This window comes from Brachycentrus maculatus, unplaced genomic scaffold, assembly GCF_059751285.1.
Source record: "Brachycentrus maculatus isolate JH-2025_06_01 unplaced genomic scaffold, ASM5975128v1 h1tg000176l, whole genome shotgun sequence".
NCBI classification, from domain to species: domain Eukaryota; kingdom Metazoa; phylum Arthropoda; class Insecta; order Trichoptera; family Brachycentridae; genus Brachycentrus; species Brachycentrus maculatus.
The window spans coordinates 1,247,012-1,274,616 of record NW_028280928.1 but is presented as its reverse complement, the minus strand read 5'-3'; the positions used below and the strand labels follow the sequence as shown (position 1 = coordinate 1,274,616).

Sequence of the window (27,605 nt, the reverse complement as noted above, 5' to 3'; positions counted from 1 at the left end):
GAGAATTAGAATGATGATTTATTTGAATATTTATAATTTAAAATGCTTTTCTCACCCCTACGACATTATTGCTTGATAAAATATGAGGAAGACCGAGGAAAACCTGGCACAATCAGGTATGTCAAATGCTTGAAAGCGGCCGGGTCAGGAGTCGTAATAATCGTCGGGTATGTATGAAGAGATGCATGAATGTAGAAGAGACGAAGAATGTTTGCAAAGACAGAGTGGTGTGGCGTTCGATTCTCTCTGCCTACCCCTGCGGGGAAGCGGCGTGATGGTTAGTTAGTTAGTTAGTTAAATATGAGTATGATGAAAGTAATAGTAACGTGAAATATTTAAATAACAACAAACCCCGTTCTATTAGTAATGGTTATGGTTTATAGTTAAGTACTTTTTCCTTACAGGTCACACAGGCGTGGAAAAATTTGTGAAGTGGCGATCGGCGATTGATATTTTAGTTTTGCAAATTTTTGTGGATCTGTCTGGAAGCAGGTTCTGCCAGTTTTAAATATAACGAAGTAGTAATTGAAAAATCGTAAAAATGCAGGGCTTAAGCATAGCCAGTTTGAAGAAGAACCCCTCCGTAAGAAACTTTACATTGTTTTACACTTTTAATCTGACAGTTATTGCGTGCAGGAGACTTACATAATTTCTCAACTCTCACACTGCCACTGAATGGTTTATTTATCCGATCGAGAATGAACGGGATGTTTTGAGTGGTAACGGAATACAAATGCTCAACGCGTGCCCAATTTTGGGTGATGACTGATTTAAAAAAAAATCAGATCGTCGAACTCAATGCAGCAGCGTTTTATCAATTTGGCGATATTTGTAATCTTATCTATTTAAAGTAATTGATATGTTTTTAATAAATTCAATAAGATAAGGGCTTTCTAATATTTGTAATATTTATAATATAATATTTTTATCTTTAGCTGCTGCCGCTGTTCTTCTTCACGGCGTTGGGGATGGGAGGCGCCCTGTTCTACACCATCCGTTTGGCTGTGCACAGTCCCGAGGTGACATGGAACAAAAAGACCAATCCTGAGCCCTGGGAAGCCTTCAAGAACAAGCAGCAGAAGGTACGCTGAATGTTTACCAGATATCAACCCCAATTTTGACCAGACCTAACCTAACCTAGTCTGACAAGCTTGGCACACAAAGTTATATACTAGTGACCACATGGTCGGACCTTGGCGCTGATTAGAATTACTTGTCTATTTTTGTGTCCACATTTCTACATTCTTCTCAGAATCCTGCATAGAGGTGACTCGGATTATTTTTGTTTGTTAAATCAACCACTAGAGGGATGAAAAACAAAAAACATTAACATGTTTTGGACGGGTGTTTTTCACGCTTGCGAACCGCGCGCGATAGGATTTGATAATCGTGTACATATAGTTAAGACTTTAACGATGAGATTGGTATATAATATTAATTTAAAAACATTAAATAATTCATTCTTTTCTGACTTTGAAATGAGGCTGGTGCAGAAGGTAAAAATACCGTTTCCGTCCTTAAGCATCAGTTAACCAAAAAAACTAACTAACTAACCATCACACTGCTTCCTCGCAGGGGGAGGGAGAGAGAATAGAACGCCACACCACTCTGTCTTTGCAAACATTCTTCGCCTCTTCACGTTCATGCATCTCATACATACCCGCCGATTGTTTTGACTTCTAACCTGACCGCTTTCAAGTATTTGGCATACCTGATTGTGCCAAGTTTTAACCAAACGGGTAGAAATTCCCTTCCCGTCCTTAGTGTGTTAAGAAACATGAGATAGATGGCCTTGTAAATACTTGTGTAGAGGAGGTATCACAATAACAGATGAATCATTCTAACCAGTGCCCTAACTTGCTGACTATACGGTCTTACCTGTCTATTGCTTTGCCTTGTTGTTTTCAAACTAATGTCATAACAATACATTAGTTTGAAAATGCCATAACAAGGCAAAACGAGGCAAGACAGTCGAGTTGTAATGACAGGTTTTAAAGGGTCAGTTTTAGAGATATTTTTTTCATTTGCTTATAAATATTTGGTATTAACTTTTCCTTCTTTTGGTTATCCACCTCTGTAGTGTAATAGTCAGCACGCTCGGCTACCGTTCTGGAGGTCCCGGGTTCGATTCCCAGGGGGGGTCAAATAAATATAAGTGATTTTTCACTGTAATATTTATTCAATATTACCCTGGACTGGTACCTGAAGCGGAGGGCTGATCACCTTTCCTTCATGTGTAAACAATCAAGATAACACTGCGTTTATATGAAGCAGTGCCCTATGCACCATTGGGGTGCGGATAAGGGTTTTATTATTATTGTTTTAGTATTAACTTTTCTCTTAATTTTTAATAAATATGATTTAATTATACCGAATCGATTTTTTTTTTCTTTTCTTCTAAATTCATAAATTAAAAATATTCACAGACAAGCAAATTTCTTTATAAATAAATGGATGTGATGTAGAATCCGTTTTGTCTCCACCTCTTGGTATTGTTTAGTGTTTCCTGTCAGGCATGCATTCCCTCCGATCCATTCACTGTTGCAAAAATCAGAAAACAGTCTCATATGCCATGTTGCGTGTTTTCTTTTTTTTTGTTTAAAAGTAATCATGACGGCTCAAGGTGAAGTGACATTACAGTGTAATATCACAAGGTTGGCAATTTTTGTCATTTAGTATCTCACTATATCCATGGTTGCTAGGTTGCAAATCAGAAAACACCGAGTGGTTTGCCATATTTATTTGTGTCTTAAGCGTGTGCCAGTCATCACATCACCAATACACATAAGAAAAGTAGCTGGGTAGAAAAATGTTCTTTGTATAATTTATTTATTGTTTCGCCATTTACTTTGTGGTAAGGCATGGTTCAATTATAAATAAAACCCTTTTTTTAACCACATGAGTATTATGTTTAGTTAAGACTAGTTTTGGAAGCTATAGATTTCCGTCCACGAGCTTAAATATAAACAGTTTATATTTAAACCCGTAGATGGAAGCATGTGTAACTTCTAAAACTAGTCATAAAAAAATATAATACTTGTGTGGTAAAAAAACGATTGTTTTATTTATAATTTTTTCTTTATTATAATAATAATAATCATTTTGGGTAATTTATATAGCGCCATTTTCGTAAAACACTACATCACGTGCGCTTTAATTTATGGTTATGTGTCCATAATCCTTACGAGGTGTCAATATTGCCAACAGCATTCTAAATTACACATGGTAAGGTGAAGCTGCCATGCGTATTTCTGATTTCAATTAATTCACTTACTTTTGTTAATAATAATAAATAATAAAACCCTTAGCCGCACCAAAATGGTGCATAGAGCACACTGCGTCATATAACACAGTGTTATCTTGATCGTTTTTTTTTTACGCATTAAAGAAAGGTGATCAGCCCTCCGCTTCAGGTACCAGTCCAGGGTAATATTGAATAAATATTACAGTGGAGAATCATTTATATTTATTTGAACCCCCCTGGGAATCAAACCCGGGACCTACAGAACGGTAGCCGAACGTGCTGACCATTACACTACGGAGGCAGACATACTTACTTTTGTTACCAGAGATTTTCACTTGCGAAAAAATATTGCCTCTAAGGGTGGTGACTGACTGGAGTATTTCGTCGTAACGTAATGTCGTAACATCGCTCGCGACGAGCATCCGAAACTATAGATGGAGCGCTCGGCTCGCTGTACTGACTGCCTGAATGCTCGCATCGTAACGTGTTACGTTATGACGAAATGGCTCCGGTCAGTCACCACCCTAAGGATTCCTTTATTAAAATATACTGATACTGTGCAAGACACATTAAGTTTAGGATAGAAGAAACCCAAAATTTATATGCATCTTTGGTATTTGGTGGTTAATATGAAGTAATTATTTCTGTTTCAGTTTTATTCTCCCGTAAGGGATTACTCCAAACTGCAAGAGGACAAGGAAAGGCCTGACTTCTAAATAATTCTTCGCTCGTGCCGGCAGTGATATTTCTTCTTCTATTTATGTAAAATATTATTTGTTTCTCTTAGTTAAGGATATTTTTCCCAATCTCACCATTGTGGCTAGTTTTATCCTCTGCTATTAAATGTAAAAAAAAAATAAAATAGTTAATACAGTTATTCAGTGTATTTTATTTAAATATTTTTTTTTTCTTCTGTGCGTAATACTTCTGATTTTTGTATTGAAGTAAATTGTCCTTTTTAAAAGTCTGACTAAGATTATTTTAGAGAAATGATTAACTAATGTGTGGTATGCTGCGAAATGTATTTTCATATAGTAAAACTATATTTTCGTATATATAATAATATTATTCAATGACAAACTTTTATGGGGATTAAATAAAAAATAATGTTATTGTATTATTTGTATATATATTTACGTATTTCATATGTAATAATATTTATAGGCACAATATTTTTTGGATAATAATTTTTTTCCCTCATTTCTTTTTATATATATGTGTAAAAAATTGATTCCATATACATACATTGAACCAATTTTGGTATTCAACAGTTCCATAAAAAAATAGGAGTACATATTTAAAAGAAAAAAAGTTAATGATTGTGTAAATATATATTTATAAAAAATCATTTTTTATGGGAATCGTAAATCGCACCTTTTCGACAACCTTTATGGTTTATTATGCTCTTTATTCTGTTGTGTTTAATTTTATCTTATTAACTAGTAATTACAAGCAATAGTCCAAAGCTGTGAGTAAATTATTATTCATTACATAATTGATTTACTTTGATAAAACATACATTAAAAACTCCAATGTATGGAGTGTCTCGTCAACATAAGAAATAATATTTATATGTTATAAAAAGTAAGAACTATAAAGCTAAATGCTAATATTATGTAGAGCTACGTTATCGTCTGGACTGTCGATTGGAAATTTTGATTACTTAAATAATTTCATCCCTGATTTTTAAAACAAATAGAAACATTAGACATGCAATTGAAAAAATATACAACTAATAAAAAATAGCAAATTCATGGATCTTTTTAGCATAATTATCGAGTGCTACCATAAAATTTTCCTCTCGTAGATCATTCAAAGGATTTTGTGATGGCAAGTGCCATTTAATTACATAAAGATTAAGAAAAAATACCAGCAAATTAATTTCATTTGTCGATAACATAAATTGATAAAAAATACATTAGTCAATGTTATTTAAATAAATGCATGCTTCAGAATTTCTATCATTGCTTTCTCAATTTATTATTGCGCAGAGGACAAAAGTGTTTGAGAATATACAGGAAATAAATAAAAGTTCATAAACAAGGATTATTGTGTAGCGACCTTAATAATATGGTATCGGATAATGAAATTAACGAGCGCATTTCAATCAGCAGCGATGGTAGGCGAGGGAGGTATTACCAGCCCTGTGGGGGCTGCTGCTGGTAGGGGTTGTACTGTCCCGGGGGCGGCTGGGGAGGGGGGTACTGCCCGGGATACTGTCCCGGGTACTGGCCAGGGTACTGAGCGGGGTACTGCATGGGATGGTTGGGGTACGACGGTCCCTGAGGGAATCCGGGATACGCTGCAGCTGGAACAAGTTTAATCAAAATTGACAAATTACAGTTTTGCTAAAATGAGAAAGTAATTTGTAATTCATCATTAAGCCTATCCACTCTTAAGGTTATTATGTATTATTCAGTACTGACTCAAGAAGAGAAATATCTAAAGCTAAACTTCTAATTTTTTCATTATTTATTTATTTATTTCATAAATACATAGATACATTCATAGATACATATTTATTTCATATATACATTTACTATATGTATTACGGCTCTTTAGGTATGGCCTGTTTGTTTTAGTGCTGAGAATGTTTCCTTATATGTGTGCTAAAATGACTGGAGACTTTTTTTTTTAAAATGGTCCTTTTTATTAGGTGTGTACAAAATCAACAATATTTTTCTCAAATATTGATCGATTTTATAATTTTTTTCTGGTTTTTCTGGAGAACATATTAGACTACTCGGAATAGTATTTTGTAATTAACATACTTAATATTATGCAATTTGAGAAAATAATATAAAATGTTGATTCTCAAGAATGTGTCAAGGTCATGTAAAATTGGCTCATCCTCGGAGTTTTCACTATGGATCTTTGGATTGGTAAACATTCTAATTTCATCACCACTATCACTACTTTGAGTTTAACAAACATTTTTGTGTTATCTTTAACAATCGCTTCCAACATCACTTTTTTTTGGTTAACATTTTCACGGATTTTAGAAAAAATAAATTTAATAATTTCAGTAAAAATTAGTGAAATTCGTTTATTTGTGAATGTTATTAATGAATTGGAATTTTAGAAACGTGCATTCTGCGACACAGCTTCCCAGCTCGACTGCCATATAATACTGGCACTCTTAACGATTAACATGAAAAAATTACGTCATAAAATTTTTTAATGATACGGATTTTTATCGTAAAAGCAATACTTACTGCTAGGATAAGGCATGCCGTATGGGTTGTAGCCTTGTGGCATCTGAGCGGGAGGCATGTAGGTGGGATACGGTGCAGCACCGGGGGCCCCGTACGGCACGGGCATGGCGCCCTGTCCCTGCGCCGGGTACGGCAGGGTGCCCTGGCCGCCCTGGCTGCCCTGCGCCACACTCGGGGGAGGAGGGCGAGCCGGAGCCTCTTTCTTTGGTTCTAAAATGTGAAAAATCAAATCCTTACTGTTTGATTACAATTTGCTAGTTGAAAATCTTTTGAGGGATCAACCAGCACGACTCTCATCATCGCAAAAGATGCATACTCAAAATAATTTCCACGACTCTTGTCCAGATTCAGATGGTGTATAGGATACCACATTGAATCAATACGGTGTTAATGCGACCATTAATTATGATGTAAGAAGGCAATCCAGATATGTACTAGGAATTAGGAGTGGAATATGTTTGATGGGATACAAATGACAAAAGTAAATGAGCACAGAGTGAAGGACCATTTCACTGCAGGGGTAGGCTGAGAGAATGGAACTTTGCAAATAATCTTCTCTTGTTCCATATTTATAGATCTCCTCATACATACCTGACGATTATTCTGTCTCCAGACCAGACCACTTTCAAATATTTGAAACCATATCATTTTAAAATCATTTTAAAATCAATCCATGTTTAGAAATTGTTAAAATTTATTATCAAAATGGTATTTTCATAGAGACGTGTTGAAAATTGTTGGCTTGTGTTTATGGAGATCTTTCTCCGTCTTACGCCAGGCAACCAGAGATGCAAACAACCACCAGAAAGGATACGGCCACTGGATTTTGGGATTCTTATGGCAGTATCCTCATTGATTACTTACAAAGACGACGATAACTAATGAGTATTAATTGTCAATATTGTTTTAATTGATGCCAAAAATCACTTAAGTCGGACCTCATTTGCAACACACAAAATTCCTTTTCAACTGCAATAATGCCCTGGGTTACTCATCCAGGAGAGCAAGTTTGCGCTTTAAATTGCTTCCTCTTCTACTCGCTTTGCTTCGACTTCTACTTGTTTCTCAATTTGAAATAAAATAAAATAGCTATGTGGAAAGCGATTACCAAAAAATATGATTGTTCAAATGGAAACAGCTATTTTGGAGTTGCCAGAATTGTATTATGCGAAGCAAAAAAAAAAAAAAGGCTAAAATCGTATAGAATAAAATGACTTGGCCAAAAATTTTTGTAAATTTTTTTTAGCTCACTTATTATTTTAGTCCGCCTAGTAAATTTTCATTATTTGATGCTGAGCAAAAAATAAATATGTAACTACATTTTCTGTTTTTTTCAAGAAAGACTAATGCCAATTTTTTTTAATAAGACTAAGAGTTAATTATGGTTTAAAAATTTCTTTTATGTAATTTTTTATTATTTTTATAAATAGTACACCATTAAGAGTTAAGTTATTGAGTTGTTCTCATGAGCAAGTACTTGTTTCATATTTGATAAGTTGTTCCTGCGTTAAAAATTATTGAAACTCACGGGCAGAACATTTAAATAAATAAAAATTTGGACACAAAATTTACAGATTTTAGAAATTAAAAAAAGCAATAGTTTTATTAACAATCAACTGAATTAAGTAAAAGCCTTATTTTGAATATTTTTACGATTCTTATTCCGTGTACTGAGCTATGAGAATAGGTGTCTGCGGAGAATTTTAGGCGTGCGGTGGTTTGACTTTGAGGGGAATGAAGAGACTTGGTCACAACTGTCGTCAAGAAAAGGCGATTCAGTTGGCTTGGCCATGTACTCCGCATGCCGCCCGAGAGCCTTAATAAAGCTTGCCTCTTTTACAAGGCATCAGGATCGCTCCACCCAGGACGACCACTGCTGACGATTCGTCGGCAGTTCTCGTCAGAGCTTCGGGATGCGGATCTGACTTGGGAGGATGCAAAGGAGCTGGCAGCCGACAGAAAAGCCTGGAGACAGTTTGTGGACTCCATATGCTCCACTTAGGGAGCGGATATGGTTTAATTATTGATTTTAATTTTATTACTACAAATGATAGTGATAAAAACTCCACAAACCCATCCACCAAACCTAACTTAATTACCCGTTCCTTAATCCCACCCACTCACCTAACTATATTTATTTTAATGTTTGAGATTTAGTACATGTTTAACCCTGATGATGACAAGGTTCTTGTCGAAAAAGGTTGGAAAAAAGTACCAATAAAAAGTGGTTAAAAACAAAGTAGTTTTATTTTATAAAGTTCAAATGTGCCACAAAGTATCTGCGAAAAAACATTCAAGAAAAAGAAAATTTTGCATTATGAAAAAAAAGAAACGTGCGGATTATGTTTTCACATACCTGTGGGTGTGTGGTGTTGGGGTGGAGTGGGGGCGGGCCCCGGAGCGGACCTGGACGTCTCCCGAGTGAAGTCCTTCATGAGTTCCTCCTTCTCCGTCTTGCGAGCAAAACAGTAATCCGACACTTTGTTCTGGAAGACTACCAGCAACTACGACGCAAGAGAGATCCATACTCAAATTAATTTCCACGACTCATATACGGATTCAGATAGTGCATAGGGTAGTACATTGAATCAACACGGTGTTAATGCTATCATCAATTATTGTATAAGAAGGCAACTTCTCAATTTGTTTAACGTATCAGGAATTGAAGAGAGTTTCGCATAATAGACAGGAATGGCGAAGGAGGTGTCATTTGTTGCTGCGGACCAATCCACAGAAGAAGAAGAAGGCAAGATCAAGGCAATCCAGATACTAGGATTTAGAAGTGGAACATGTTTGATGGGATACAAATGACCAAAGTAAATAAGCACAGGGTGAAGGACTTTACTAAAAACTAACTAATTATCACACCAAACCATTACAACACATCTTTCTTAATTTGATTGGTAATGCTTATCTCAGCCTTATATGGGAAAAAGGGAATAGCAGTTATATCTATACTGGCACGTGTACCAGGTTAGTAACTTTTTTATTATGTTTTGAATATTGAAAGCATTAACTTTGTGGATCATATTGATATATTATTTCGAGAAATAAAAATACTTTGTGTCCTGATCCACTCACATTTGAGTGTGAGTGGATCAGAAAACAAAGTATTTTTATTTCTCGAAATAATATACTTTTTTATTATTTTATATAACTAAACTAGAATTAATTCATAATATTCATTATATCGGACACTGGATTATTCACCCTACAGATGAGATGTCAACTTAAAGGTGTCTAAACTTGATACGATACATGTATCATTCTTCTCTTTTTTATGAAAGAAGATGGAAGTCTGAACATCTCCAGACCTGGGATCTGGCTGGCTTATAAGTGTATAAAGTGATCCTTAAGCCAGCCAAATGCCAGGTCGTAAGCCCTGGGACGCTCAGACTTCCATATTCTTACATAAAAAAGGGAAGAACGATAAATGTTTCATATCAACTTGAGACACCTTTAAATTAAAATTGTTCTAACCAGTTCTTTGCCTACAATGCCGTGCTCGCTATGCCGGCCATACAAAATCAGAGAGTAAACAGTCACATATTTGTGCTTAATTCTCCCTACGTCAAGCACTATTTTTAATGATTTGAAATGTGGAACACATGAACATATTTAACACCACACAGTGTTCATATTTGGCAAGTCTTCATAATATTCTTTAAATATATAAACAAGAAAAGAAAATCAGTTAGGTTTTACTTTTCTAAAAATGTTACAGCTTACCGGGAACAGTTATATGTACTTATAATATCTCCTGGCACTTAAAGGGCTAACAACTTGTATAGATTTTTATTATAGAAAAGTATTAAATAACACATTTTTAGATAGATATCTATTGTTTTTTTAATTAATGTTTTACTTAGTAAATACCACTATTTTTTAAAATCTACCGTGACACGTGCTTCGATGCATTCCGCATCATTTTCAAACACCAAGTAAAACATGAATTAAAAATGGATAGATTTTACCACAAAGTGACTGCGGAATCAATTAATGAAAAGATATCTAGTCTATTGTTTACTTACTTGTGTTAGGTCATTATAGAACTTAGTCCCCTCCTGCAGGTTACTGAGCAGATCACGGTATGCATCGTGAGCGGCCGCCAGCTCGCACAACTTGCTCTCCCTGTTGCCGCCGCTTCCCCCGCGCTCCGACACCAAAATTGAATTGGCATCCTGTCAAATAGATGCAGAGTTTAATTGGCATATATTTTACTATTAATTAAAATCATATTAACACACTTCAGACGGGAAAGGTATTTCTACCCGTTCGGTCGATTGATGCTTAAGGATGGGAAGGATATTTTTATCTTCTGCGCCGGCCTCATTTCAAAGGCAGAAGAGAAGAAATTTTCCAATGATTTTATACAAATATTATTTACCGATCTCTTTGTTAAGGTCTTACATATATGTATATAATTATCAAATCCCGTCACGAGTGGTCCGCAGGCGTAAAAAATACCCGTCTGAAATGTGTTGTGTGTAAAAACCTCAAAAAAAGATGGAGAAATGATATATGAAACAGTTTTTTGGGTATTTAAAATCGACCCCAATATAAGATTTTTTCTTTAAAAAAACAAATATGAATATTGACATTCACATTACATTTAAGACTTAACGTTTTTTCTATGTTGCCATAATTGTAAGATTTTAGTCCGAAATTCTATGGTCATGTTATATTTGAGGCAATACTGTATTTGGCACAGTGTGATAATTTTTTTATTTATTGGAATAACTCAAAATTTTGCTACAATTTGCTATGTGGTAAATATACACTTTATTTTGTGGCGTGATGGAATCATGAATACAATTCTACTTTTAGGAATTCAACGAAACTATGCAAAATAACCCATTTGAATTGAAATAAAATTAACTGGAACGTTCCTGTGTGCATTTATGATAAGCGCACTTACGATAAGCTACATTTGTGTGTCAGGTCGTGGTCCCGTGGTTAGTGTCGCGGAATCTTGAGTCAGAGTTTCTCGGTTCGAACCCACTCTACCACAATTTGATACTTATTTCTAATAATGAGCCGCTTAGGCTCACAGAAATAGTATGTAATTGAAGTATTTTTGTAAATAATAAAAACAAAAATATTTCATTTTTATAATTAAAATGTAATTAAAATTTGTCCGCCTCCGTGGTCTCATGGTTAGCATGTTTAGCTACCGTGCTGGAGGTCCCGGGTTGGATTCCCAGGGGGGGTGAGAATAAATATGAGCGAATTTACTCACAAATATTTATTTAATATTACTCTGGACTGGTCCCTGAAGCGCAGGAGTGATCACCTTGCTTTCATATAATTAACGATCAAGATAACATTGCGTCAATCGATCAGTGCCCTATGCACCATTGGGTGCGGATAAGGGTTAAAGAGATAAATTTATAGTGATTTTAAAACAAAGTTACATTTTAATTATAAAATGGAGAATTACAAAGTAAGTGCTTCAAATATAAATTATATATTTAATTATTATTAAAAAAAATATATATATATATATTAGAAATATAAAAAAAGTATGGTAAATTGCAGTGCACAAGAACCCCTACCTGAATATCCTTGACCAGCCTCTCTTGCCTCGTGAGGCTATCGGCTACCTGACGCTGCAGTGGACCGTATAGTTCCCCGAGGGACTCCACGGACATGGCGGCCTCGCTGATGGCTCCATCCTGCGCCAGGGCGCTCAGGAAGCGACCCTTCATGTCCACGGTGGCAGACTTAACTTCTGACTCCATCACATCCCTCTCTGCCTTCATGGTCTCAACCTTTGTAACATACAAGATAGAATTAAAAACCATTTTTTATTCACAATCTGTCCCTTACGGTGCTTAAAACTTTGACGTGCAACAGTAATATGTATGTTGTACACCATATGAAAATGTTATTTTAAAACGGGAAAAATGTGAATATTCCTAAATGTTGCTTTTATTTTAAAGGAAATATAACAATTTTGTAATGTTAGTTCTGGTAAATGCCTGAAAATGATAAATAAAAATGCATCGCAAGTAGCCGCTATAGCTGGCGTAGCGACACAACAGCTTTGAAGGATAACTTGTGGGCTACTAAAAGGAGAACGGAGAAATGCGCCACTAATTTCATATCGATATTCTCGTTTTTAGAGTTGAATTGTAGTAAATACATTTCACCTGGAAGGGAAGGCTAAATTGAACTACTGATCAATGCCCAAATTATACGGGTGATTTAACTTTGGACGTCACTCAAGAAATCTTACGACATCCAAACTTGCAATCTAATTTTGAGATTTTTTATTTACATTAAATTTCTTATTTTGTTATAGTCTGCATAGCCACTTAATAGGAATTAACGAGTTTTCCATTAAGTACGCTAACTACTCACATCTTCCATCAGCTTCCTCAAGGTAGCCACAGCTGAAGTGTCAGGAATTCCAGAGGATGAAGAGGATGGAACGCCAGCTTCCAGTTCACTTACACTTTTGCTCAGGAGTTCAATACCCTACAACATCAAGCAAAATATTACGTTAATAAAGCGGAAGTGAACTCGATATTCAGATATCTGTCACAAAATAAAGGCATACCTGTCTGTGATTGCCGAACTTCTCCTGAACGACCTTGTCAGCTTCCATGGCGTTGACGATGATCTCCCGGTACTTGGAGATGTTGGCGATGAACATCTGTGTCAGCTTTTCGGATGAAGTTCTAGTCCAGCGCTCCCCAAACTGCGAGCGGAGCTGATTGTCCGACTGCTCCTCCTCTCGTAGCATGCGTTGTGACTGGAGACAAATACGGCTTTCTATTACAATTCACCTATTTGTCAGTCTGACATATGCCAATCTAATAAATGTCCAATTAACCTTTCTGGGAGTACAAAAATTGATGTCCAACTTTCTCTGGAGAGTGTGTTCTTTACATGTTTTTTTTTCACGAAATGTATGTAATATGACGATAGAAAATATGTAAAAAAAATTAAAAAGGTTTTATTTTATGGCAATTACATACAAATGTCCACAGATGTCATTGCTATACAAGTTATGTTCATCATACCAACTGACAGACGGACTTTGACGTTCATTAATATAAATACTCCTTTGAGAAAAATTCGCACTGACGTTCATTTACGTCCATACTCCCAGAAAGGTTAAAGAGACTACCATAGTTCTTATTCTAAATCCAACAATAATTTCATAATTTATAATTCCTTCAGGACATGTCTGTTTGGCTTACCTCATCCAGTATATCCTTATTCCTCTGCAGCAGTTCTGGAAGCTCCCTCATGAGGGTCTGCAGCTCCTGGACTCCTCCCGAAGCCTTGACGGCCTGCGCCTTGTCCAGGATGGACTGCGGGAGCTCGCTGCCGGAAGTCTGCTCGATGGAGGCCGGCAAGTTTAGGGAGGCCAGAATACTGCAACAAAACAATATTTATTTTTAACACCCCCGAGATCAGGAAGGTAATACTTTTCAAGACATATTTTGCCATTTCATTAAGGCTGAGATCTCGAATGTTCCAATTAGAATGCGATCGGCTGCGCTAAGGGCTAGACGTCTTTTGGCGCTCAATTTTTTCAAAGAATATATCGCGGGTATTCTGGCAAAAAACATTAACCTGAAAATATGCATATTGATTTAATGATGCAAATTATGAAGTTTTCAACGTTCTATAAATTGGAAAAATACATTAAGTAGTTTGAAATGTCATATTTATGTGGTTTTAAAGGTAAATTCAACTTTAAGTTCCAGTTCTATTCAGGCTAAAAGCTTTAAATAACGGGGATTATTCAAACAGTGAAGTAGAGTTTTTTCGTTTTTTCGCCAGTATACCCACGATTATATTGAAATTCAACTTCAAAAAATATATACATTGGAATTTTTTAATTATATTATTACTTATTACTTTATTTTTTCAAATAATGTTTATTGGATATTCTTTTATTTTTTAGAATACGAGTGCATACAGAAAAATCTTTTCTTTTCAAAACCATATACATATTTATTTAGAAGAAAAACTTATTTAAAAAAAAAAATTCATATACGTCAAATGTTATCCGAGTTTAAATAAAATTAAGTAGCAATTTATCGTATATTGGGCCTCAAAGAAGGGTTGAGAAAATTAAAGAAATTTTCCACAGTTAGCGATATATTTGAATGCAAACATATAGAACAAACAAACCAATTTACCTGTTAAGAGTTTGAGTGCTCTCTCTGAGCTTATTAATCTCCATGTTGACTATTTCGTTCTTCCTCACATCGAAAGCCGCCATGGCCTGATGCACAGGCACTGGTACCATGTTGGCAAACAAATCTGGAAATAAAGTGGCAAATATGATTAACATTAAAGGGGGCGTGTCACTATTGCGGCTATTTGCGATGTTTTTTCCCCTTTTTTTATAGATAATACCGGAACATGATAAAATTGTTACATTTCAACTTCAACTGTGGTCAATAAAAGCTACATTTAGGAATATTACCATTTTCCCATTTTTAAATCATATTCCCATATGGTGTAGAAAATACATATCACCGCGCGGAAGTTTTTAGCATCGTAAGGGAAGGGTTAAGCAAGATATTGGCCAGACAAAGGTATGTGAAAATGTACAGAATTTTATACAAACATTACTTATGATTATTATTTTTTTTTAATATACAAAACAAGTATAGTTTACTGCATAACATATTTGAAAATAATGAAACTTGCTTACCGATAAATCTAGAACTCCATTTTTCCGGGATGGGAGCGGGCTTGGCAAGGAGTACCTTGCCAATGGGTTCTAGTTGAGAAACATCCGGGATTCTCTCATGATATATGAAGTCGTTGTCTTTCTTCACCTCGTTATAGTTCCTCTGGGCTTTGTTCAACATCTCCTGGAAGTAGTTGGACTTCCCGGACTTGGTCTGCGCAGACTTTATCTGCTCAATAGCATCCTGTAAACAATATCATGCTGTAAAAACTGATGGGGTTATTTTAAGATCTAATTATCTAGTATTTTTAAATTAATTAAAAGGATATTGAGGAAAAATAGAACTGTACACACTGTAGGAGAAGAATATCAGTAATTTCTAGGGTACTCAGAACGGTATACTCGCACTAGCTTGTTTAAGTTGTACACTGCTAATAGTAGTAGTCCTTTAGGAGAGTCCATTGGCATGATTCAAGTATTTTAAAGAATTGAAAGTGGTCAGGAAAGGAGTCAGAATAATCAATGGGTATGTATGAGATGCATGAATGTGGAAAGAGGCGAAGATTGTTTACGTTCTATTCTTTCTGCCTACCTTCGCGGTTAATTAGTTAGTTAGTTCTATTCAAGAAATTTTATTCACTGAAATATATAATTTTTAAGATACAAAAATTGAGGTCATTTTAAAAACATGTAATTTGTAAGATTTCAGAGTAAAATATATTTTTTTATGAAAACATTATGTTGCAATGCCTCTTAACCATTTAGTCTTAGAAATGGACCATGGTTGTTTAGTTCAGAAAAACTGCATATCACAAGAACATTACTTTAACTATGCTAGTAATGTGTGAAAGAAATGTGACAATATGTAAAAAAAAAAAGATATGAAAGACTATAAAAATTACACAGATACTTTATATTATAGTCCACATATGCAGCTATATACTTAGAACATACATATTATATAATAATATTGAATTTATACAATATGCACTATTTTGAGGCTAGTATATATTAACAAAATTATCACCTGCAGTCTGCTAATCTCCTCTCCGATGGCCTTGCTAGCTTTGCAAACCAGTCCCTGATGATATTGAGCTACTCCCTGGTAAGCAGACTGTTTGGCTGAAAACTTAAGTCAAAACAATTAGTTTTTCTTTTCCGATAACATGATGGCGCACTACCTTTATTAAGGAAACAACTTACGCAGGTGAGCCATTCCTTTTCAGTGATAGGCCTCAGACTCTCTTTCTGGAAGGTGCGAGTAAGTTCTGTATACATCTCCTGACACTGGTTGGCCAGTTTTGCTATTATCGCATCTTTCATCTCATCTGAAAACGCATAACCAATAAATTAACGTTGAACTTCCGTGAAAACTCTATTTAGTAAAATTCTCCTTATTATAAATATTCTTCTAGAACAAAGAATTTTAACCCTTTCCGGTGCCCCAAAATTAAAAAAAAAATCTAGGTAGACAGTTACATTCCTATTGGAAAAAAAACTTTTGTCCTCTGCTCCACATACTGTTGTAATAGATACGAGTGACAAAAATGTGAGCTTGGAATTTATATATATATATATATATATATATATATATATATATATATATATATATATATATATATATATATTTTATTTATTGTTTCGGCATTAACTTTGTGGTAAGACATGTTACAATAATTAAAGAAAACAGTTATTATACAGACCTGAATGATGGAAGTTTAACTTCTGAAACATGTAGTCTTTAATAAAACTCAAGTGGTAAAAAACAAAGTGTTTTTTTTAATTATTATATATATATATATATATATATATATATATATATATATATATATATATATATATATATATATATATATATATATATATAATAATAATGATGAAAAAAATGTCGAATAACATCTGACATGGGACCTTAGGGGGAAAAAATCGATGTTGAATGAGATTCGACATTGGACCAGTAAGGGTTAAGGATATTCTTGTACAATCACTCTCTCTATAGTGAACATAAAATTAATATTTACTCTAATGAGATTTATCTCTAATAATATCAATTTAAATTTCGCCTAGTGGGATGCAATGAAACATTTAGTGTTTATATGACAGGAATACACGATAAAATATTTTTATCCAAGAAGTATGTATTTAGAAGCAGCTGTCCATAAATATCAAAGAAATTTCTGATATGTAATAACATATATACAATTCATATGTGAATAAAATAACTGGTCACATTTTAAGCCACATAAAAAATTGAAAATGTTATCACTTAAATCAGCCTATGATAGGTCGTAAGTCCTGTAAATACCAAGACTTGGCAATACAAGAGATGTCAAAATGGAATACATATTTTGATTGCAAGCTGGAAAATAGAAAGGCGGGAATCGAACCCGCAAAGCCAGCTACCCAATTACGCCTGTCTATATTATGCATATCAATTGTTTTTCTGTTATTAGTAAGTGTTAATTATTTTGATCTGAATCAAGGATGTTCATGGATGTTCTATATCCATTCGTATTATGCATATCAATTGTTTTTGTGTTATTAGCTAGTGTTAATTATTTTGATCTGAATCAAGGATGTTCATGGATGTTCTATATCCATTAGTATTATGCATATCAATTGTTTTTGTGTTATTAACGAGTGTTAGTTATTTTTATCTGAATCAAGGACAATATAAGAATAGATGACTCACCGTGGATGGCCTTGAGGACATATATTTCCTGAGCCTGAGCGAGCATGAGTTGCCCCAGCCCGGCGAGGGTCTCGGTGTTGAGGTCGGGAGTGGTCTCCTGATGAACCGCGAGCACCACATTTGCCTTCAGATAATTGAAGATACCCGCAGCTTGCTAAAAATACAACAATCAAATTCGTGAAGTAAATTTTGAGGACATTATTTGGATTAAGGTTCAATATGCGTCCAATATTTGTGGGTTAAGGTCCAATATGTGATAAATCATAATTCAATATTCTTTAAACCTAGGTAATATATGACATGGTTAAATTTTTTGCTTAAAATACCGTTTTTGTATTGATAAAATAAGTTTTTCATCAAAATAAATATATGGTAATAGAAAAGAGTTATTGAAAGGTAAGAAGTTAAAAATATTTTTTAAATATATTCTAAAGAAAGTAAAATTATAATATAAATATTGTCATGCACAGTCACAACCGGCTTCTTGCGCAGCCAAATGCATACTTAATCATCCAGATAGCGAGATACCCCTTGTGTGTTGGCTGCCATACATTTTGGAGGATAATAAAGTTGTGAGGATACAATTTACTATTTTACTTAATCCATGCTGCGTAGGGCGTTGCATAGTCCTGTCTAGAGTAAGTTGCTCAAGATACAAGTCATTAAAGAGAAAATTCACACAAATGCAATAATAATTTGCATTTGAATCCAGTATTTCTGCAATTAATTAGATATTTTTCATAATTTTGGGGAAGTATTTATTTATTTAATTTAATAATTTTCATTTTTATAATTTATATAATAAAATTTATATAATAAATTTTTATAATAAAAATGAAAATGGTATTTTCTGGCGTTTCTCATGTGTGTGATTATAATTCGGGATTCGGATCTCACATACTAATATAAGAGTTTCTGCTTAATAAAAAGCTTCTTTACATCTCACCAATAGATGTCTCTAGTGAAGTTTTAGTGATTCATGAACAAGGTTTCTAAATTGGTTCATATATATATAGAACTTCCAAGAATTTGAGTAGTGTGGTTGTCAATAATGGGTAGAATTGGTGAATGTTACACGTGTGTAAAGTGATCACTTAAACCAGCCTATGACGGTCGTAAGCCCCGTAAATGCCCAGACTTCCATATTTTTCTTCATCTTTGATGAGATGTCAAAAAATAATATAATAATTTTCATTTAGCTATGCTATCAAAATAGCTTTGTACAATATCTTGTCAGAAGAAATTGTTAGTTGAATGAGACAATTATGGCTGTTTCTTTGCCCTCATAACCAAGACGACATTAAAATGGTTGTTACCTGGAAGAGTTTAGCAGACAGCTTGAGTCCATCATCGGAGTCAGCAGATTGGGCAGCTGCCACGGCGCTCTGGAGGGCGGCCATGTTGAACATCACGCAAACCTTCTCGTAGCTCAGTGAGCATATTGCTATAATACAATGGGATAACATTGTTCAGAAAAAATAGTGACATCAGGAAAAAAACCTTAATCTGTCATATCGCTCACTCCTTTCAACAATGACATGTATAAAAAAACTTGATTTTTCAGGAGATTGTTTTTAAAGTTTAAAAATATAATAAAATGTGTAAAAAATAAATATCAAGCCACTTATTGAACTTTTTACTGTGCAACAGATCGTTTTAGGTAAAACCTGAATGTTTTTTCTCCATTTGAAAAATATTTAGTATATTTAAATAATAATTAAACAATACCTTTTCTTCAAAATGCAAAAACAACACTTTCTACCCTATAGTGGGTAAATATTAAGTTAAAAATATGCCGCTTTTGCTGGGATATAGGAATTTTTCTGGGCATCCAGAAAACATGCACAACTGAAAATTGTCGATTTTTTATATATTTGATGGTGTTGAAGGGAGTGAGCGATATGTGCAAGTTTTCTATTCCTCCCATGGAGTGAATGTGAATGTTTTGAAAGATATGAGATTGATTTATACACATCAGTACTTGACATTTTTATTCAAGCAATATTTTTATTTTTTTAAATATCTATGTGATTGATTACTTGACAGGTTAGTTTGCAAGTCAACCAGTGAGTCTTTGTTGTTTTTATTTTGGTGTAATGGTGAGAATTCAAATAACTTGAGTTTAATATTTTATATCTAACACTCTCCTTATCATTCATCTACCCATTTTAGTCTACATTTAGTTCACTTAAGTCTGCATTAGACCTGATGATGGAATGTTTATTCCGAAACTGGTAGTCATGTAGTAGTGTTTTTAAGTGGTTTAACACAAAGTGAAATTGGAATTCAACAACGATGAATGATGAGGACGGTGTTATATTACCATACCACAAAGTTAACAATGCTTTTAATATACAAAATATTTAACATCTCACTTATTGTTAAAATATTTTCTTTTCTAATATATTTCCTAACAAACAAAAGAAGAAACTGAAAATACCCTATTATTGTTGAATGTCTATAACTGATTGTTTATTTTGTTAAACAATAAGCACTTTTAAAGTTAGCATTTAGTTTATTTTTAAAATACATCCATAGAAACTACAATATGCTAAAATAAGGGTTGGAATTAAGAAATCAATTTAAAAAAGTAATATAAATGGGCAATATTCATAATAGAACATTATGACACTGAACTGGATTGTTTATTTCATAAGTTGCACATTTTGAAGTCTGATATTGAAAAGGTTACTTGGGGTTAAAAGGTTACAAGGGGTTAATATCCCCATATGTCTGGAAGTGTGTGTGTAATATTTATCGATTTTTTTTATTTTTATAAAACATGAAATGAAGAAATAAAACATTATGAACAGCGAGAAATATTCTTACTTAGACTCATCCTTCCTCCAAAAATAGACCCCTTATCAAAAGCATCCTTCCATTTGAAAGGGATTTGTACCTCCTGTGGTGGGATTTTGCATTCCAAGGCGGACAGTTCATCGCAGTAGCTGGAATTTAACAACACAAGATTACGGTAGAAAATTTTCTAACACAAGTCGCTATCTCAATCATGCGACGCAGAGGCTATTGACATGAGTCAGATATTGAAATTTACACAACAATCAACATGACCTTGGAAAACAAACCGACATCCGATAACAATTAACATCAAACAAGGAAAATAAAATCCATAAAGGTGTGTCCACCAATTTGAATTGAGTAAATTAATTGAGGAAGATGACTCAATAGACAACAAAGCCAGAAAATACCTGTAAATAACCTCTAAAGAGGTCTCGTACTTGTCAAATACTTTCCAAATAGCGTTAGTGCGGAGTTTGCTGAGCTCGTTTAAAGCTTCACTGTAATCTTCGGGCTTGTCGGAGGTGCTGTAGGTAGATTGTATGAGATTCTTTAACGGTTTTACAATGTCTACATCCGAAGGCTTTTTGAGCGGAACCGATATCAAGTCAGCCATGATTTCTGCAACTGTCACTTTGTAAATTTGTCAGTAGACAGCCGGTTTATTGTCGGTACGGTAGGAATCTGCGGTCTTCGGTAAGCGGGAAATTTAAAATTTCGTGTAAACGTTCATGGTTTACTTCAACTTTATAACTGAAGTTCCAAAAGAATGAAGTAATTTTGGCATGTGTTTTCAATAATTTACAAATATAAAAAAAATACCTTTAAATCTAATACCAATATTTTCTATTTTATTTGTATAAATAATTTTTCTTTTTAAATCTGACCGATATATAATATCTGCTATAAGTATAAACAGTTTCTAACTGTAATTACTTTTTATTTATTTGTCATTATACCTACTGAAATTTTAAAAGTATGTCTGCAATTAGTAAATATTTTTTAAATATATGAAAGATGATTTACAAGCATTTATAAATTTATATGATAATACAATAGGTAATTTTATTTATCATTTTTAATTGCTTGGTTGTTTTTGTTGGTATATAAATATGTAAATGTATTATTTTGTGATAAGATAAAATTAAATTAAAATGGTTTTATTTGTATTCAAAGTTATTGTTTAATTTCAACGGAAATATATAATTTTTGTTCAGTATGAACTTCAGGATGTTTTGTAGGGTTTTTCTACAAGTACATATTATTTATTGGGTTTTTATTTTTAAATATTACGTAAGTTTATTGTTTTTAATGTTTTAAAGTATTATTTAAAAATCAGAATTCCCATGTACCTACTTAGTGAACCTACTTAGTGAAATATCAAGTAGGTAGGATTTAAAAAAAGAACAAAACTGAGCACATAAATATTTTTTTTTGATGTTGTTGCAGGTTTGACGCTTGTAGTTTATTGATTTTTTTGGAAAATGTAATATCAAAATTTACGTGATTATATTCAGAAATTTGAAGTGAAATGTGATATGTAAATTTAAAGTTTTCCAAATTCTTGTATAAAAATTTAGTTATTTTAAATTGTTGTGCTTTAAAAATTTAATAATGAGTAAATTCTGTGAAACTGATTCAAATGACGCAGAAACCAGGTAAGCCAAATGTAATAATTTATTATAAATTTGTTTAAAAAGACAGCAACGGTGTCAAATGTGAATGCTATGGGTTTGAAAGAAACACGGAATTTTCAATGATCTTTTCTGAATTTCGTTGAAATGACTTTTTCTCTAAAATATTATATTTTGAATGTCATACAAATAATATCGTCCTTTCCCTTAAAAAATAGTAATTCATTGTCTAATTCGGGTTGCAAAGTTTCGCCTTCTTTATCATTTAAAATTTTTAATCCAATGGAAAACTTCTTTAGTTTGTATTAGATCTTATTGTATTATAATACCATATCGACTTTTTAAGGTTAAAACTATATGTATCGGGGAGGAATCAATTTGTTCCAACGTAACAAGACGAGTCTCGTTTGTTTTTTTTTTACTATTGGGTTTGCATAAGTCTTGTACCAAATGATATGTATATTTTTTTATATTAAACCATATCCGCTATGTGGAGCATATCGAGTCCACAAACTGTCTTTTCTGTCGGCCAAGTAAGTCATTTCAGCGTTTCGAAGTTCCGAAGACAACTAAATCGCCTTTTCTCGACTACAGTTGTGACCAAGATTTGCTGCGTCCTACGCCTTATCTCTTCATTCCTCATAAAATCAAACCATCGCACGCCTAAAATTCTTCGCAGACACCTATTCCCAAAACTAAGTACACGGCTGTTTTGGGCCCTTGTAAGGTGCCATGTTTCACAGCCGTAAAAAATATCCGCTACGAATGGATCTGCCTCCATCTTCATGTAAGGTCTTCAATTATGTATTGTTTTTTTTATTTGAAATCAAATATGGGTGATAAATTATCCGAGAGTGAATTTATATTGACTACCGAAACGGAGGCATTGATAAAGCAATATACCGTCGACTTCCATACAACATAAAGATGAATGGATGGAAGAAAACTTGAAGAGAGAGTTTGACAACACATTCAGATTCAATGGCATTTCTGACTTTTTTCCATTAAACCTACCCTTCAAATAATATAGGCTTGAAGCAGATGTATCATATCGCATAAAAATACAAAAAAAGATAAATTAACTGAGTAGACTAATACAGCAAATATTACAACAAAAACTTTGGTCATAAAAATAAATAAATTCATTTCAAACATGCTGATCTGCAGTCAGATTTTTGATTCATAATATTTTAAATGTGTCCAAATCCTTAATCATAAATCTTGTTCGGTCAAAATAAATATGGGTGATATTATACTCTCATTTTTATTTAATATCACTCTGGACTGGTACAAGAAGCGCAAGGCTGATCACCTTGACTTCATGCAATTAACGATCAAGATTACACTGAGCCCTATGCAGCATGTGTGCGGATAAGGGTTAAAAGAAAGAAGAATTTCAAATCTCGATTTAACGAATGAAGCGTTATGGTAAAGTCTCGTAGACTACATGATGAATTTGACATTGAAAATAAAAACAAAAATAAAGTACAATATAATCATCACCATCACTTTTGTGTATATTGTGTTTCACGTTTCACGCAGGCGCCTCTACCAGCCGTCTGGGTAAGCGCCGTCGAGCCCGCCATTCGCTACCATTCGCTACGAGCCGCTACGAGCCGCCACGAACTCCGTCGCGCGTCGGCGGGTAGCTACCCGGTATACCGTCTGTAGTCTGTACGCTTGCGTAGCTCATTTAGTCCATACACTGATCATCTCAGTGTTTTCTACGCCGTAGAGCCGACAGTACGTTGTTCGGGCGTGTCCAGGACCTGCCACGCTACCACCAACTTGTTCAATTACAACTAATTGACATTGAAAAAAATATATAAATTTAACTCCTAAAAACTCTTCTGCCAACCCTTCTCAGGACGCTGTTAGCACTTTGTGAGGTAAGTGATACTATTTCAGCATGTAAATAAAATGTATGTAAATAAACGTCTCCTTCGTCTGAAAAGAAAACAATATTTTGAAGTTTCATACAAACACAATGAAAAACATAAAAATGTTATAATTTATCTACTGTATTTGATCGTATTACGTCGTAATATATATGGAATCGTGTTTTGTTTTTATCCGTTTTCTTATATATGTATTTTAAAACCATATGTTGACTTTTCTGCTATGTAAATTAAAAAAAAATATTGTTTAATCTAAAGTAAGGGTTTTAAAAAATCTCATAGAATCCGGATTCTGTTAAGCATAATTAAACCAAAATTGAGATAAAAATAATAGTAGTTATTGCATTTTATTAAACTGTTAATTCGATATATATGTTATATGTACAAAAATAATAATTATACACGTCGAGGAAAATTAATAAAGAATGAAGTAAATGAGTTCAAATAAAAATTGATATTCATAATTAAATAATATACGTAGATACCAAATTAAAATTTGCTTTTAAATCCTTGGATATACTATTGTGCTCGAGATGACAATTTATGTGATGGAATTACGACGCGGCACGGGTGAAAATTCATTAACACGCATATGTTTATAATATTTATCTAGTTTTCTCAAATTATTTATGTTTGAATGCTGCAAAACGTTTATTAATTTAAATTTACTAACTAACCATCATGCCTCATCCTCCCAGGGGTAGGCAGAGAGAATAGAACACCACTCCAATCTGTCTTTGCATTTGTGTTTTTGTCTTTGTCCTTTGATTTAAATTTAAAATACAATATTTCTTTTAACCCACTGGGTCTGGACTGACTTTTCAGTTGAAAAAATCCCAATTGTATTGCATTTTCAATACCTATTTAGAAATCAAAATCGTAACATATTCAGGTATCAAATGCTGAAATAGAAATGTCATTCTAATAATATTTTTGAGCGGATTTTCTAATACATTCTTAAAGAAATCTATAGTTAATGTACAAAATATTGGTGTGTTCAGCTATATATTTATTTTTTTAAATATATTTTGGGTCAGGTTGTGGTCCCGTGGTTACTGTACCGCACCCGAATCAGAAGCTTAAGGTTCCACCCCAACCCTGCCACAATTTGGTTCATATTTTGAAGTTCTTTTTCCTTAATGAAGCGAATGAAAACACTAATAAAATTTGCGAATTGTGGTTTTACCCTTTTAAAGCCATACATATTTTTTGCCAGATCATGTGAGGATCAACAGTTGTTACCCCATATTGGAATGTATATTACGAACTATGTAGTATCTATTCGTATAAACGTAGCAATAGTAGCTTTTATAGGGTGTAGATATTAAATATCTATTATTCGAAGTATTGTAGATCAAAATTAAATTACTGGTACTAACTCACTATATTGTCCGCTTCCATAGTGCAGTGGTTAGCGCGCTAGGCTACCATGATGGAGGTCCCGGCTTCGATTGCCATGAGTGTAAAAACAAATAATAGTGTTTTTTGTATCTAATATATATTTAATATGACCCTGGACTGGTACCTGAAGCGGAAGGCTGATCACCTTTCCTTCGTGTATTTAACGATCAAGACAACACTGCTTCTATACGATGCAGTGCCCTATGCACCATTGGGAGCGGATAAGGGCTAGAATAGAGTGGAACTCACTATAAAAATAATTTAAGTACAGGTTTTTGTAAAACAAATATATATTTAATAATTATAATACGTTTATAATTATTAAATATATGTACATATATATATATATATATATATATATATATATATATATATATATATATATATATATATATATATATATATATATATATATATATATATATATATATATATATATATATATATATATATATATATATATATATATATATATATATATATATATATACATATATATATAAATGTATGTATATATATACATGAAGAATTATGGAATTTGTCACTGCACTATGCAGGAGACCATAATTTTTTCACTATTAGCGAAAAGGGTTACGTTGACACGTTACATGTTTACTATGACAACGCAGTCCCCTTTACTATAAAAATAATTACTTAGGGGTTACAGTCTACGGTATAAGCAATGCACCACTGTACGGCCACTATATTATTAGGCTGGTTGCTATGCCAGAATAGTAACCAGTCTTGTGTGTGTATGAACACAACAAGGGAAAATTATCTATGATCTCTTGAGATAGTGATACATGATAACGTTGCTCATTTTTCAATGTCTCTGTACCTTTTCATCGTAATGCTAATATTCGGATAAGTTAGGTAGATATTTGTAAGTACCTAACAATAATTTTATGCGCATTTTGAACCAACGTAGTTTTTATTGGTAAAAATATCGTAATTTCATTAACTCACACCATTTTCCACTTCTGCTAATGTTTAAAATTTAATAATATGCTGGCTGAAATATATTTATACATTTTGTTGTATTGTTTTCGTAATATTTGGAATAAATTCACGTAGGTTGTGGTTACTTACAATATATTACTGCTACTACTACTACCATCACGCCTTTTCTCCGCAGGGGTAGGCAGATAGGATAGCACGCCACACTCCTAGCTTCCTTCACATTCATACATCTAGTCATACATGCCCTCCGCTTACGCAGATTTTTGACACCACTAGATTTTAGGTTTTAATTGATCTTATACGTGCCACGTCTTTTTTGGCGGTCCTCGTTCTGTTCTCCCGCTCACATTGGCCATATATACTTCCTTAATCATTCTTTCGTTATCTCTTCGCTCTATATGTCCATACCACCTAAAAGAACTTTTCAGAACTAGATCAGTCTTACATTCCTTTCTAATATCTTCGTTTTTAATTCTGTCATACAATGATTTTCCACATATTTGTCTGAGGGAGTGCATTTCAACGGCTTTCATATATAAATAATCGAGTATAACAATCCAATTCACTTTGGATGTAGACAAGTAATGCTTCGAATAAAATGTTAGTCAGTTTATAAAAAATAAAAACAAATAGCACTTATTTATCAGCTGGCGCCTTGACATGCAAGTTATTGTCTCGTCAGGATTTGATCCAAGATTCTCTCTGTTTTGGCATTATTCCCAAACTAAAAACGCAACTAAGGCATTTATACATGTATGTATAGCAATTGCGCACAACCAACAGAAATATTGCGCTAAAAAAATACTGAGTGATGTGTTTCCCGCAGTCAGAAAGATAAATGAAGTTTCTCATAGATTCCTAACGTATTGTTATTTTTGATTAAAATATTCATATTTGTTGGCTGTAATACACCAAACTCTCTTTTAACGTAGTGTTTTGAGGGAAATATGAAAAGATTGATAAATATATAGAAAGCAAAGTGAATACTGGACGATTTCGAAATAACACGGTTCAAAAATATAAATCTAAATCGTACATTCATTAAACAACGAGTAAGATTAATTTGAATTTTCATATGTCCCTCGCGTGTACTCAGTACTCAG

The 27,605-nt window shown here is 33.5% G+C and overlaps 3 protein-coding genes across 4 annotated transcripts in view; 2 read left to right on the top strand and 1 right to left on the bottom strand.

The window, feature by feature from the left end:
• Positions 1-407: 407 nt before the first annotated feature.
• Positions 408-4,121, top strand: ND-MLRQ (NADH dehydrogenase (ubiquinone) MLRQ subunit). The gene is made up of 3 exons (XM_088262368.1): positions 408-583; positions 936-1,082; positions 3,898-4,121. The coding sequence occupies exons 1-3, from the start codon at positions 542-544 to the stop codon at positions 3,958-3,960; spliced, it is 252 nt and encodes an 83-aa protein (XP_088118494.1). The 5' UTR covers positions 408-541; the 3' UTR covers positions 3,961-4,121.
• Positions 4,122-4,560: 439 nt separating this feature from the next.
• Positions 4,561-21,238, bottom strand: ALiX (programmed cell death 6-interacting protein-like protein AliX). Its single transcript, XM_088262367.1, has 16 exons — positions 21,020-21,238; positions 20,640-20,758; positions 19,127-19,254; positions 17,811-17,964; positions 16,322-16,446; positions 16,146-16,247; positions 15,140-15,362; positions 14,619-14,742; positions 13,668-13,845; positions 13,022-13,216; positions 12,823-12,939; positions 12,015-12,230; positions 10,491-10,640; positions 8,816-8,963; positions 6,460-6,669; positions 4,561-5,552 (listed from the first exon to the last, which is right to left on the bottom strand). Exons 1-16 carry the CDS (start codon positions 21,223-21,225, stop codon positions 5,380-5,382), a joined length of 2,568 nt encoding a protein of 855 aa, XP_088118493.1. The 5' UTR covers positions 21,226-21,238; the 3' UTR covers positions 4,561-5,379.
• Positions 21,239-22,042: 804 nt separating this feature from the next.
• The window catches only part of LOC148308104 (uncharacterized), a 65,313-nt gene continuing 59,750 nt past the window's right edge, over positions 22,043-27,605 (top strand). For both annotated transcript variants that reach the window (XR_015837742.1, XM_088262339.1), the window contains exon 1: positions 22,043-22,267. Coding sequence is in view for 1 of the 2 variants with exons in the window: in XM_088262339.1 (XP_088118465.1) it covers positions 22,224-22,267 (44 nt within the window). In the remaining variant the exon portion in view is untranslated. The remainder of the gene's footprint in view (positions 22,268-27,605) is intronic.